The sequence below is a fragment of the Buteo buteo genome, chromosome 24 (genome assembly GCF_964188355.1).
Source record: "Buteo buteo chromosome 24, bButBut1.hap1.1, whole genome shotgun sequence".
Lineage (NCBI taxonomy): Eukaryota > Metazoa > Chordata > Aves > Accipitriformes > Accipitridae > Buteo > Buteo buteo.
This window is the reverse complement of record NC_134194.1, coordinates 154190-168601: the sequence shown is the minus strand read 5'-3', so window position 1 is coordinate 168601 and position 14412 is coordinate 154190. Positions and strand designations below refer to the sequence as shown.

General features: G+C 48.3%; 1 protein-coding gene across 1 annotated transcript; it reads left to right on the top strand.

The window, feature by feature from the left end:
• Positions 1-10372: 10372 nt before the first annotated feature.
• EGR1 (early growth response 1) lies at positions 10373-13422 on the top strand. Its single transcript, XM_075056588.1, has 2 exons — positions 10373-10807; positions 11121-13422. The coding sequence occupies exons 1-2, from the start codon at positions 10573-10575 to the stop codon at positions 12416-12418; spliced, it is 1533 nt and encodes a 510-aa protein (XP_074912689.1). The 5' UTR covers positions 10373-10572; the 3' UTR covers positions 12419-13422.
• Positions 13423-14412: the final 990 nt, after the last annotated feature.

The following is a 14412-nucleotide window of genomic DNA, read 5'->3' as shown; positions in this document are numbered from 1 at the left end:
AAACATATTAGGCATGATCGCTATTGTTTTTTCTTCCATGACAAGAGGAAATCTTTACTTCCTCTTGCTGTCCCAACCCATACCTGGTTCTCCCCCGTCTTGTATCCCTTGATTCTATCCCTTTTGCTAAAGTCACTGATTTGCTAAGTCACAGGGATACCGCATTCCACCCACATCCCTCACTCCTTTGTCTGTTGGAAGTATGCATTTAAATCACTGGTTGAACTCTGCTCTGTGATTTTACAATCCATAGACAGTTCGTTTGCAGGAAACGCTCTACAAAGCAATGAATCTAGACTATGCACCTACATAAAAGTGTGACATGTGCTGTTAAGGGTCCAGATGTCTTAACATGCTGAGTCTGTCCAATAGTTTGTTCTGTTACATGTCTTGAAACACTACCAGATCTTAAATTGCTTAGGATTTTTATTTTTGGAGTCTACAGCATCATCTGAGGGAGAGTCCTATATCCTGGCTGTTCCCGACACTTGTGCCTTGATCGGTACTGCTGGCTGCCAGCCTTCAGCAAGGTGAAGATGCTATGAGTAAGTTTGAAACTTAGAAAGAGACAAGAGGACCTCCTGTGTAAACACAGGAGTGTGGCACAGTGTATCCAAGTTATTTTGGAAAGGGAGAATTACCATTCTCCAAGGTTTTATAGGGCCTATGGATAGTTTGGGCCCCTGCCTACAAGCATGTGCCAGGATGGCATATCTTTCAGGAGCATGGGGGGGATCTCTGAAGAGTCAATCAGTATCTCCTGCCAAAACACCTGAGCCAGAGTAGCAAGATAGAGTTGCACTGCTGAAGTCAAAAGGGGTTATTGGGGCACATACAAGCAAACAAGATATGTACGGACAGAGATGCTGCATCAGGTTTGAGTTAACCGAGCTCAGTGTGAGCTCTGCCACACACATCAGGCCACAGTTCTAAGTACACGGGCATCGTATGAAAGATTCATTGCCAATGAAGTAGTGGGCTGTGTGATGTTAAGCACCTGGGTGGAAAGAAGGTGGGACATGGCTGTGCAGGTATTTGCTGTCTTGATAGCTTGGAGATAGCCTTTTGGTCACAGGAATAGGATGTCTAAAGGGGTATGTGGCAGCTCCACAGTGCTGAATATGTTTCTGCCAAAAAAGATTGTGGGCATAATAGACAATAAAATTTTGTGTTGTGTGCGACGCAAGGTCAGTTCTATCTAGCGTCATGGTTTGTTCTAGTACTGTGCTATGAACATACAATGAAATTGCTCTTTCACAACATTTTTATTTCTGTCACTAGCACCAGCCCAGCTTCCCCTACACAATACAAGGCCTATATCAGATGCTACAGTTTCATCTGGGCAGTAGTAGTCAATGACAAAGTGCTGGGGTACATTAACCTAGACAATCCATTTAACTGAGCTAATCTAGAATAGCTCAGATTCAAAGTAGGACGACTTCTCTATTGGTCTTCCTGAAAATCAGTCTCCTCTGCCATTAAATCTATGAGGAATTTAAGTGTCACATGCCTTGATATTAACTATACTAGCTGATATCCTGATGCAGACAACAAATCTCAAGAAAAGTCACCAATGCTTTTTCTTGTTTTCTTGTTCCCTTGCTTCCAAAGAATAAGTCCAGTGGTTTTTTACATCCCTTACATTGCATTCAGTTAATCTTTATAATGCAGCTCATAAAGTTTACATTTCTTATGTAAGTCCTGGATAAAGATCTCTGGCCACTGGTATGCAGAGCGTCTGATTACCAAATCATAACAGTCTATCCAATCTGGCTTTGAAATCAATGTTGTTTTTTTGTTTTTTCTTTTTGCTTTATTGGGGTTTTTTGCCACTAAGTCAAACTACAGAGCCAGGATTTGTTCAGAAAGTAACTGTAATGTCTCTGAAAGGAAGTTGTTTATAATCCTACTGAGTAATAAAATCCGTATGGTCTTTTCTTTCATGTGAATAGCAATTCCACATATATGTTCATCTAGGGTGCTATGGTACAGATGTTGATGGTCTTGCCAGGCCTCGGTCTTCTTTGGCAAGACAGTATCTGCTTATAATTTACACACACACACACACCCCACAATTAAATATTAATCTAATGTCAGAAGCCTTCCTTAGCTTTAGTACACTGAGTCTGCCTGGCATCTTAAACAACCCTTCATTTCTAAAGGTGCATACACATAGAGTAGACAGCATCAGCGATTTTTGTGTAGAGGAAGAATGTGAACATGTGAAATTATTACTACTGAAGGAGGAAAATGAGTGCTTGTGTCACAGTAGCAGTGACATCCCAGCACTATAGAGGCATCTGTTGTCTTTGTTCATTGATAACACCTGTTGAATGCTCACAATTGTTATCTGCTTTGCCTTTCTTCTACTACTTACCTCTACCTTTCTAATATTTCTCATATAATAATTCTGCAGTGACAGCAGAGGACAGCCTTATATATGGTTAATCGGCTTACTCATCCTGATACCACAGGAGACCTAATACCATTTGCCACAGGACTAACATGAACCAAGGTAAGCATTGTCTCTTAGCAACCGCAGCCAAATTATCTAAACTGGAGATGAGAGGTCACCAGAGCAGAGGTACTCTTAGGCACTAGGGGAAATGTTGGAATACTTTGAGTAGCGTATAGCAATTCTTTTTTTTTTTTTTTTTTTGCAATGACACAACCTTTACAGGCTTTCGAAGTCTATTAAGTCATGCATCCCAAATGAACTATTTTTGAAGGATTTCTTTAAATCAGAGCATGAAAGCCTGAGGGGAAAACCCTCAGCTGCCTTAGATTTCTGAGGCAAATCGGTGACGTCGCCTTTCTGCTCATCTCTAATGTCTGAGATCGCGAAAAACCACAAACAAGCAACCCGATTCCTGCACAGCCCGTGCCCCGGCCCGTTTCGGCGGGCCGTGCCCCGCTCCCTCCCGCCGCGGTCCCGGGAAGAGTTCCCTCTGGCGGTCAGAGCGCACCGCTGCAAACGGCGGGCCGGATCCAGCTGGAGCGGGACCGACGGGGCACAGGGCGGAGGGTCGCGTCCCGGAACGGGGCCAGAGTTTTGCAGCAGACAAGGGGACATCTATCTCAGCCGTTAGTGCAAAGCCGCACACTCGGACAGTGCTGATAAGAATCTGTTTCTCGCTCCTCATAGGACTGAAAAGGCTGCTTAAATTTAAGTGCTTTTTCATTTTAAATTATGAGTGTGTTTGTATCCGTTCCCTCTGTACCCCCATCTAAAAGTGATAGACTTTTATTGTAATGAATGTAACTGCACAGGAAGCAAAATTAATGATAACTAAGTTTAAAATAGCTGCAGAATGTCCTGCAGAACGATACATAAAAATATCACAGCTTTTTAAAACAGATGGCTTGGTTCTGGTGGGTGAGAGGGAAGAAACAACTGTACAGCATTTCTTCAAAAAGCTGGAATATCCCCTCTTGTTTCTAACTCTTCAGACTTATAGAATAATAGAACATAATAAATAGAGAATGACGAGATTCGAGAATAATAAAACTTTTTAAAGGGACATCTATGTAAACTTGCTTTACAGTCTGGAGTATTAAAAACAGTACCCAGGGGAAATAGAGGAAGGAACAGAATGAGGTAACCGGAGGTTTGGGATAAAGACAATCATCAAAGACATGTATTTGAACAACTAGTGAGAGACCTAGAGAAATGGTGATTGCTGCTGTTGTTATTACACATTCAGGCAAAACCAACGTCTTTGAAAGAAAATGACTGAATTTTGCCAAAAGTCAATGGGCATTCCAGACACAAGGAAACTATGTTTGTGGATAAAGTCAAAAGTGCAGGTAATCAAAACAAAATTTATATTAGAACACTAGACAAATTACAGATAGGAAAGCTGGTTAACTTTCCTTGCATTCACAGCTGGACTCATTTATACCCAGTGCCAATAGTAACAGTGGCCACTTTACTTTTAGTCACAGTACAGGTTGGCAAGACCTGGAAGTAAGCTGCACTCATGAAAGCAGCACTTAATGAAAAATAACTGAGAGACAAAGCTGTAATTGTGTGAAAACCTATGTTGTAAAGGCACCATGAGGTTTTTATTAGCACAATAACACAACAAATCAGTTTTAATGAAAAAAAAACAGTTAAAAAATTAAATATTGGAAGTTACACTGGAGATGAATATAAAATAGTTTGTATCAGCTTCTACTAAGCAAGCAAGCAAGCAAATCAAAACCCAGGATTCATCCCGGCTAATTTTCTACTGTCAGAAAGATTACCTATGGCTGCAGAAAAAATTATGCAGAATCTTTCTGTAGTCATCTGTGAGACACGTTTACAGGGAGGGATCCAGCTCATTCAGGGCAGGTATATAAATGAGTGTCATGGTTTAACCCCAGCTGGTAACTGAGAACCACACAGCCACTCACTCACTTCCCCCCCCCCCGACACCCAGTGGGATGGGGGAGAGAATGGGGGAAAAAAAAAGAAAGGTTAAACTCATGGGTTGAGATAAGAACAGTTTAATAAGAGAGAAAGGAAGAAAATAATAATGATAATAACAACAATAAAGTTACAATAATAATAATAATAAAAGGATTGAAATATACTAAACAAGTGATGCACAATGCAATTGCTCACCACCCGCCAACTGGTGGCCAGTTAGTTTCTGAGCTGTCTCCCCAGGCAACTCCCCCCAGTTTATATACTGGGCATGACATCACATAGTATGGAATAACACTTTGGCCTGTTTGGGTCAGCTTTCCCAGCTGTGTCCCCTCCCAACTTCTTGTGCCCCCTCCAGCCTTCTTGCGGTCTGGGCATGAGAAGCTGGAAAATCCTTGACTTAGTCGAAACATTACTTAGCAACAACTGAAAACATCAGTGTGTTATCAACATTCTTCCCATACTGAACCCAAAACATACCAGCTACTAGGAAGAAAATTATCCCAGCCAAAACCAGGACAATGAGGTAGGATGAATTGGCTTCTGCAGGTCCTGCCTTGCTCCACTGACAATAGTTAAAACCTCAAATACTGACTTACTCAAGATGTCTTAATTTTCAGCCAGATAAACCCAGATCATGTGACTCCCCCTCCATGTACTTCCTGTTCACCTTCTAGTAGAATAAACAAACAAGCTTTTTTTTGTTTTTCTTTTTTCCCCTCAGTCAGGCATAAGATGAACCAATGTTGAAAATTCTTAATAACAGAACTGGGTAAGCACACCTATCTATCTACTGAACTGTAATTTTCTTCCTAATTTCAGTTCTGTATACCACTTTTAATGGAAATTTTCTTCCCGTGTCTTAGGAAGGCTAAGCTCACAGGTACCACTCGTTCAGGAAGAGCAATGTAGATACAAGAGCTGGATCCCAAAATGTTCAGCCTATTAAAGAAAATAAGTGCTACCTATTACTTGCTGTAGCATGACTGGTAACTGATGTGAATGATCTTGAATGCTTATGGATTAGTGTGGTACACAGCAAAGACTAGGGCAACTTAACAACACTACGCAAGATCTACTACAGGCAACTATATCAAACAAACAAAAAAGGAATAAATTGTTCTTTAATCTCATGCCTGTAGCAAATGGAAATTTGTGTAATCATGGACAGGTACAGCTCAGATCTGAACATGGGACTGTGCAACCATGTAGATGCTATGCATGATATTGCAATGGGCATTTTGCTTGAGGTAGCACTTGTAGACAGAAAGGTCACAGCTCATTTGGTCTCTCTGTTAAATCCCCATCTGGTATTACTGAGCCCAATTCAGGAAGTCTCATGCTGCCAGTACTTAAAACTACTAAAATTTAAAAGTGTAACTGGGTTTGAGTTGGTTTGTTTTTGGTTTTTTTTAAGAGAAAAGACAATCAAAGTACTCCATAGGTGAATGGCCTTGTTGTGCCAAGGGGAGACAGTAATTTACCTGCAGGAGCTGGACTTCCGTGGTTACTTAGGGATCATGACCTGATTACAGTTGCTATGAGCAAGCAGAAATCAGATCTATTCAGCAACATGACTGTAGCCTCAAAAAATAGGAATAATTTCCTGGCACTGAAGAAAATAGTTTGTAAAATTTAAGGGGAAGTCAAAGTTTAGACAAAGAAAAGTGAATGAAAATGAAAAGTTGTTTCAAAAATGGCTACCAAAGAGCAAAAAGTATTCAATGATATGAAAGGACTACCGTGGCTAAAAGCTCATCCCACTTAAGAAATTAAATGAAATCACTATTAAGAATAACAATTAAAAAAGAAAAGAAGGGGGGAAAAAAAGTAAAAGCCTACCAACACATTTCTGTTCAAAGAAAAAAAAATCACAACTAGACAAACAAACTCTGTGGCTGGAGGGTGACTTAGGAAGACACATTTAAATACACCAATGCAAAAGACATCCTAACCATGGTATGGGTCCATCACTAGCTGAAGCTAATAAATTATTAATACAATGCAGACAAGGCATAAAAGCGAGTATGTTTGCTGTGAATTTGCAAATAAGCAGGTTGAAGTTGTTTCTCAAAGCATGATATAGTGCTTTCTAGGCTATTAGGAGGTAGGAGAGGTGCCAGAACACTTCTGTTATAGGTATTTTTAGTCAAACTCTCACAGGTAACTTGTATGCAAGAATCTTAAAACTATTGGCTAATGCATATGCTGATTTGGTACATTCTAGAGGAAAAGAAAGAAAAAGTGTTTGAACAAACATGTAGAAAAAAAATTGAGCCTTTCAATAAATTTTAACTGGGGAATTTTAATCTGTCAAATTTGCTGATGCCACTGCACAGCAGTATTCATGTAACTATATTATCAATAACTTCTTGTTTAAGTGCAGAACAATGCTGCTGAACAAAATAACCTGTGCATCAGAAAATAGAAAAGAACACTAGTATTACAACATCAAATAATAAAAAAAAAAAAAAATGAAATCTACTAGTGTAGATTTTTTGTAATGTTCTGTAAACTTGAAGCTGAGACTGGCATTTGCTGGTAACTGGAGATGGGTGGTTTATTCATGGAGCTTAATACCTCATTCTCTCTTTCCCTTACCCAATAGCATTCTTCACTCTCTGTCTCCTTAGAATAGCATTCCTTTCACTGAAATTTATTGAGAGACAAGTACATTTGATGATGATGGACTGTCAAGGAGACCCAGAGTATCCCATGTCTTTATTTATTAGACAGTCACAACCAATATTATTAAACTTTCAAATAAATTTATTAAAATACTGCCATTTTGAAATATGCTTTTTTTAAAATACTGATCTATAGTAGCAAATTCTTTGGACATTCAAATTATGCTACCTAGAAAACAAAATGCAGATATTATCTTATTCTAATAGCTAGAAGCTCCACTTACTACAAAAGCTTTCATTCACAACTTCCAGTCTGACCACAACATCCTTCAGTCTAACAAATATCTGACTGGACGAACTAAACAGATTTTGGTTTTCAGTCGTAAAAATCTAACCCTTCTAATGTAGTTCCTGTAGACCTAATGTTGTTTTCAGAAAAAGAAAGTGGAACACAGAACATGAGTTTGGAAAACTAGCAGACATTGGCCCAGTGCATGAATGACAACAGGCAATTTCCTAGCTCAGCATCCAGGTTGTAAGTCATCCACTGCCTCTCCAGTACTTCAGTGAAGCCAGGATGCCTCACCAAAATGGTGGAGGACGTGGTGCAAAACAGTCTTTATTACTATAATTTATGTGCAGCTCCAGCTAGTTACACTGCTCTGTCTGCAACTCTGAAGCGGGTCTCTTTGCTTTCTCTTATATGAATTGTTATATTAGACTTACATTGTTAAAAATTAAGGTAACGGAAAAGAAAGCAAGCAATAGATTTTCCATCTCTTCGTGATTTCAGATCTGGGGGGGAAGATTTTCTGAATTATGTACTTCAGTTAAAAAGGAATATGGGGCCTAACATATGCAGGGTGTATGAGTGAAATTCTCTGGTAATCAGGCACTAGTTGAAATAAAGTTCCTCCTGGTCTTGAAACAGAAGGGAAAAAAGAAAAGAGGGAAAAGAGGATGCAAAGGCTTCTGCAATGTCGGTGAGATGCCCAGGAACCAAATCAAACTACAGTGTTTGTAGAAAAAGTCACGTTCTGCTACTCTGCCCTTTCTAACAGGGCTCCAAACAGTGACAGGCTGATGGAAATCAGAGACTAGTTGTAATCATTCATTATGTATGGGACTTCTCAAAACCTGCAGCAGTTACTTGACTTTGTTTAAAAAGGAAAAGCACCGAATCACATTTTCAAAACAGAGCTTTGGCCTAGCGCACTGGCATTTGAAAACCAGTGTGATTGCTCTCCATAAAGAGTAAGTACCAAAGAACAGACACATATTAGCTGCCATTGGGTAATACAGGCTGCAGACAAGTGGAAGCTTTCTGCGTTTTTCCTGGAGGCATTGTGCGGCTGCAAGCCATAACTGATTTGAGGGTGGAAATGCATCAGTGCGGGAGGCACTGCACAGCGTTACTGACAAGACACGGCCCTAAGTATAGCAGCACCTCAGTTAAAGCAGGACACGACAGGTTTGAATCGTCCGTCAAAGTGGGCAGACAGAGCCCTGCCGTTGCTCGCGACTTGGATATAAATCACAAACGCTGCAGGGCCTGGCCCCGTGATGTATACAAACGCCTTCCCACGGCAGAAGAGAACTGCCTGCCATCCGGGGTGTGCGGCCGGGATTTCCGCGGGGAAAGGCCAGCCCTGCGGCCGGCCGCGCAGGCTGCAGGCGGGGCTGCGCGCCCCGGCCCGGGCGATGCCCCGAGCGAGCGGGGCCGGCAGGAGACCGCGCCGTCGCTGGCGGCAAAGGCGCCTGCCCTCCCCCTCCATCTCCGCGGCGAAGGGAGCGCCGTCCGCGGCAGAGCAGGCAGCCGCCGGCGGCCAGTCGGCACCCCGGCAAGCTCCGCGCCGCAGCCGAGCAGGGACGGCTGTGGCGCCGCGGGGCTGCAGGCCCGGCTCAGCCGGGTCGGGGCCACAGGGCCCCCGCCGGCGCGGCGCAGCCCGCAACTGCTGCTCCCGGCGCCGCCCACGGAGCTCCGCGCACTGCGGGGAAGCCCTCGCCGCGGCGGCCGCGCACGCGCACTGCGGCCGCACTGCGTCGCCGGTGCCGTCTGGCCCGGAGCCAGGGGAGCCCCGCGCCGCGGCGCGCCGGCAGCGGGGCCGCCCGGGCGGGCGGGGCGGCGGCCGCGTCGAGCGCCTATTTATAGCGCGGGAGGCTCCCCCTGGCCCGGGGAGCGCTCTGCCGCGGCTCCGCACTGTGCGTGCCGCCTCGGGCGGGGCGCCGGGGCTCCCGGCCCCTCCGTGCGGGGCCGGTGCTGGGAGCAGCCTGCGGCTGCGCCAAGGGACGGCCCCAAGGGCGCGAGAGCAGGGTCCCGAGCGCCGTCGCTTTCGGTCGCGCCCAAGTCGACGGCGGCTGCGGCTGTGCGGGACCCGGGGCTCTGGTTTTAGCAGCGCCCGCGTTCTCCGCTGCGTGGGGGAGGCGCGCGGAGCCGGCTCTGCCCCCGTCTGCCGCTGCGGGCAGGGCTCCTCCGCTCTCGGCGGGAGCGGGCGGAGCAGGGCAGCCCTCCGGAGTCCCCGAGATTCCCCTTTTCCGGGAGCAGGCAGCCCCCGCCCGGGGCGCGCTGCCAGCGCCCAGAAAACTCCCCCGCAGCGCGGCTGCCGAGCGCGCGGCGCCGCTGACCGTGAGCCGCCGGCGCGCGGCCCCTCCGCGGAGACGGAGGGAGGCGAGTAGTGCGAGCCGAGCAAATAGGGGCGGGGGCGGGGGGGTGGGCGCTCTGCCCGCGAGACCGCGGCGGCGGCGGCGGCGGCGGTGCCGGGGTCTGCCGGGCGCTCCCCGAGACCCCCGTGCCGCCGGCCCGGGCAGCAGCCCCGCGCTCCCGCGGCCCGGGGCCTCCGCGCGCTCCCGTGGCCCGGGGGCGGGCGCGCGGCCCGGCGGCAACCTGGCTCTCGCGCCCGGGCTCCCCGCGCCCCCCCCACCCGGGGCCGGAATCGCCAAATAAGGAGCGGGAAGCCTCCGCCGGAACCGCGACTTATAAGGTTGTTCCCTAATATGGAAAGTGCGGCGCGGGCTTCCGGCGGGCTGGCCGGGGCGGGCGGGGGCCGGGGACCCCGCGCCCCGGGGCTGGCGGCGCTGCGGCGGCGCTGCGGCGGCACTGCCCACGGCAGGGGGACAGGCCCGCAACGGGCGCGGGGCTCCCAGCCCGGGGCGGGCGGGGCCCCCCACGGCCCGGCTTTCCCCCGTGCCAGGCGCTGACGCCAGGCGGGGTCCTCCGGCCCGCATCCATATTAGGGCTTCCTGCTTGCCATATATGGCCATGTACGTCAGGGCCGGGGCGGGCTGCGGCCGGTGGGACCCGATATATAGAGGCGGCTCCGGGGCGGGCGGGGAGCCGAGCGCTTCCAGCGGGCAGAGCCGGGGGGAGCCCCGGGCGGGCGGGCGGGGAGCCGAGCACTTTCAGCGGGCAGCGCCGGGGCGACCGCGGCGCAGGGCACGCAGCAGGCGACGGCCGCCTCGCCGCAGCCGGGCCGTCCGCCGGGCCCGCGGCGGCAGCGCCACCAGCCGTCAGAGCCCGAGCCCGGCGCCCTCATGGCCGCGGCCAAGGCAGAGATGCAGCTCCTGCCCCCGCTGCAGATCTCCGACCCCTTCGGCGCCTTCCCGCACTCGCCCCCCGCCATGGACACTCACTACCCCAAGCTGGAGGAGATGATGCTGCTGGGCGGCGGGGGCCCGCAGTTCCTCGCCCCCCCCGGGGCGCCCGAGAGCGCGGGCTTCGGCGCCGCCGGGGAGCCCGGGGAGCAGCACTTCGAGCACCTCGCTGCAGGTAAGCGCGCCGGCCTCGCCCGGGGGGGCGGGGAGTCCCGGTCCGCCGCGGGGGCAGCGGCGCCTGCGGGGGCTCCGCGCTGCGGCGGCGGCGGCCCCGTCCCGGCGGCTGCGCGGGGGGATTCTCCTGTGTGCGTCAGCGGCTCCGGGCTCGCTGCTGCTGGAGACCTGCCAGCGGCGCTGCAATATGTTACGCTCAATTATTAATTAACCAGAAGCGAGGATCTGGGGCTGCGCTCTGTGGGGATGGCTCGCGAAGCGCGGGCAGCAGCTGCGGCGGCTGCTGGAAGTAATCGCGATTCCTCTCTTTTCAGACACTTTTCCCGAGATCTCCCTGAACAACGAGAAAACCCTGCCAGAAACCAGCTATCCCAACCAAACGACGCGACTGCCACCGATAACCTACACGGGGCGCTTCTCCCTCGAGCCGGCCCCCAACAGTAGCAACACCTTATGGCCAGAGCCCCTCTTCAGCCTCGTCAGCGGGCTGGTGGGCATGGCTAATGCACCTCCCACCTCTACGCCTTCTTCATCGTCACCATCCTCCTCCTCGCAGAGCCCCCCTCTGAGCTGTTCTGTCCAAGCCAGCGAGAACAGCCCAATCTATTCAGCTGCACCAACTTTTCCCAATTCCAGCTCTGACATTTTCCCTGACCCGCAGACCCAGTCCTTTCCCAACCCTTCCGGACCCCCCATCCAGTATCCACCTCCAGCTTATCCAACTGCTAAAACCAACTTTCAGGTGCCAATGATCCCGGATTACCTGTTCCCTCAGCAACAGGGTGAGCTCAGTCTTGTTCCGGCTGATCAGAAGCCCTTCCCAACCCTTGAGACCAGAGCACAGCAGCCTTCCCTCACGCCACTGTCCACTATTAAGGCATTTGCTACTCAGACTGGCTCCCAAGAGTTGAAGACCCTCAACACTAACTATCAGTCCCAGCTGATCAAGCCCAGCAGGATGAGGAAATACCCAAACCGTCCCAGCAAGACCCCTCCTCATGAGCGGCCCTATGCCTGCCCGGTGGAGTCCTGTGACCGGAGGTTTTCACGGTCCGATGAGCTAACGCGGCACATCCGCATCCACACGGGACAGAAACCATTCCAGTGCCGCATTTGCATGCGGAACTTCAGCAGGAGTGACCACTTGACTACGCACATCCGCACACACACAGGAGAGAAGCCATTTGCCTGTGACATTTGTGGCAGAAAGTTTGCCAGAAGTGATGAGAGGAAGAGACACACTAAAATCCACCTTAGGCAGAAGGACAAGAAAGTGGAAAAGGCAGCTCCGGTCTCAACGGCTTCCCCAGTTCCTGCCTACTCATCCTCTGTGACTACATCCTATCCTTCCTCCATTGCCACCACTTACCCCTCACCAGTGCGCACAGTGTATTCCTCCCCTGCTCCCTCTTCCTATCCCTCCCCTGCACACACCACATTCCCATCTCCTTCTATAGCAACCACTTACTCCTCTGGCACTGCCACTTTTCAGACCCAAGTGGCCACCTCCTTCTCATCTCCAGGGGTCACCAACAATTTCAGCTCACAGGTGACCTCAGCACTTTCAGACATGACGTCAGCCTTTTCTCCAAGGACAATTGAGATTTGCTGAGATTACCATCTGGAACAGGAGGATTCACCTTTTCCACTGGTATTATCAGACATGGAGTCTCCACTTACTCCCCCAACACCATACGTTGCAAGGCTATTTAACTTTTCTTTAAACTTCAGCTGCCTGAAACAACTGCCGTTTAAGTTTTCCACCTCTGTTGAATGACTGACTTAATTTGCATGGACTGTGGATATAAGTTCAGTATAATTTTCCCCGTAAACAATAGTCTTTTATTAGGAAGAAAGGACTTTTGATTAAGTATGTAGCTGATGTAAATTGTACATGTGCCATGGTTTTGCTTTCCTTTAGGTACTATTGATGTGAAAAATCTTTGCATATCCACATTGTATTATTTGGAGTTTGCAGGGCCATATTTTGTAAATGTTAATTCTACTTCAGTGACAATGCTGTAATGAGTTTCAAACTTCTTTGGGAAGCACTTACTGTATTTGAGCATGTTTAGAGTGATGCTATGTAAATATCACCTGATGAGACACTCATGTGGCAGAAGTTTTGTTTTTAAAGTTACAAGTCTTGGTGCCTTTTTGTGAAGCCTTGCTGACGTCATGCATTTGTGTGAATGGATGCTTTGCATCTTGCCTTAAAGTGAAAGGGATGTTACTCAAAGAATGTAAGGGAGAGCAGGGAATGGGTGGGGGAGCACGAGAAAGCGCTGGGGGATGGAATGTAAGCAAAAAAAAAAAAACAAAACCCCACACCTCTCAAAGTCTATTTTTGTTACAAAAATGTAAATTTATATATATATATATATATATATTCAGGAGTTGGAATGTTGTAGTTACCTACTGAGTAGGCAGCAATTTTTGTATGTTATGAACATGCGGTTCATTATTTTGTGGTTTATTTTTACTTTGTAATTGTGTTTGTTAAAATGAAAGTGACTGTTTGGCTTCTAAACACATCGAATGCGCTTTCCTGCCAATGGGATATTTGGTGTACAATACCCTTCAGAAAAAAATAAATAAAATATCAAATTGTGCGGACTTCCACATTTTCCTTTAAGTTGCTACATAGGAAGACTGTGCTGCAGCAACCCTGACTCCTTGAGAGGTTGGGAATTAAAAAGTACTGCTTGTCTCCTGGAGAACTACCTGCTTAAAGAAAGGAGGGGAAACCAATCACTCTTAAGTCCAGCTGCTCACAAAGGCATGGATGGAGCACGCACATCCTTGCATTAGGTGCATCACCTGCTCTTTTGAAGTCACCACGATTCCCGTTTTCTGGCTTCTCCAGAAGCATGCAAGCTAATCTTAGGAAGAAAAACAATTCTCCAGGGCTGAAAATGAGGTTTGAAAATTAGAATCTCAACTGTGTGTTTATAGGTAGTCAGAAATCTTACTGGATGGCAAGATAATAGAGCAGTTTCTAGGCTGGAAATAGAATAAGCTCAGTCCAAATGGCTGGTTGACAGAAGGTAGCCCTGCTCAGCTGAGGGCTGACTTAAGTTCCTCCTTGGCACAACATAGGGCATATAAGTAAGTATGTGGGCCTGATAGCTTTTAGTACAGATGTTTCAGCATTTATGGGAGGAAAGCACTTCCTTACATGGTGGTTTGAAACACATATCAGGGGATATGTGAAGTCTCTGCAGAGCAAATTCAGAGGAGTTTGCATCCATGAGAACTGGTGGTGCAGGTACAGAGGAGGGTTCGGGTGTCAGTCCTTTTAGGTGGGCTCTCTACAACTCACTAACGTTTAGGGTTGTGAGGAGCTGGGATGCAGATATAGGCCTTGATGAATGCACCCGGCAGAGTGTAAACTGCCAAGCAGTCTGTGTCTGACACAGCATGTCCTTCTGCTTGCCAAAAGTGACCCTACTGACTAGACAGGGCAACATGCTGATGCCCCTGGACTAGTCCTTCTTCTTGGGGATGCAGCCCACCCCAGCAAATGGCAGCAATTCTGGAAGATACTTAAGAGCTGAGCAATTGGTAAATCCCAGTCTGTCATCTCTCAGGCAGGACTGTCCTCAG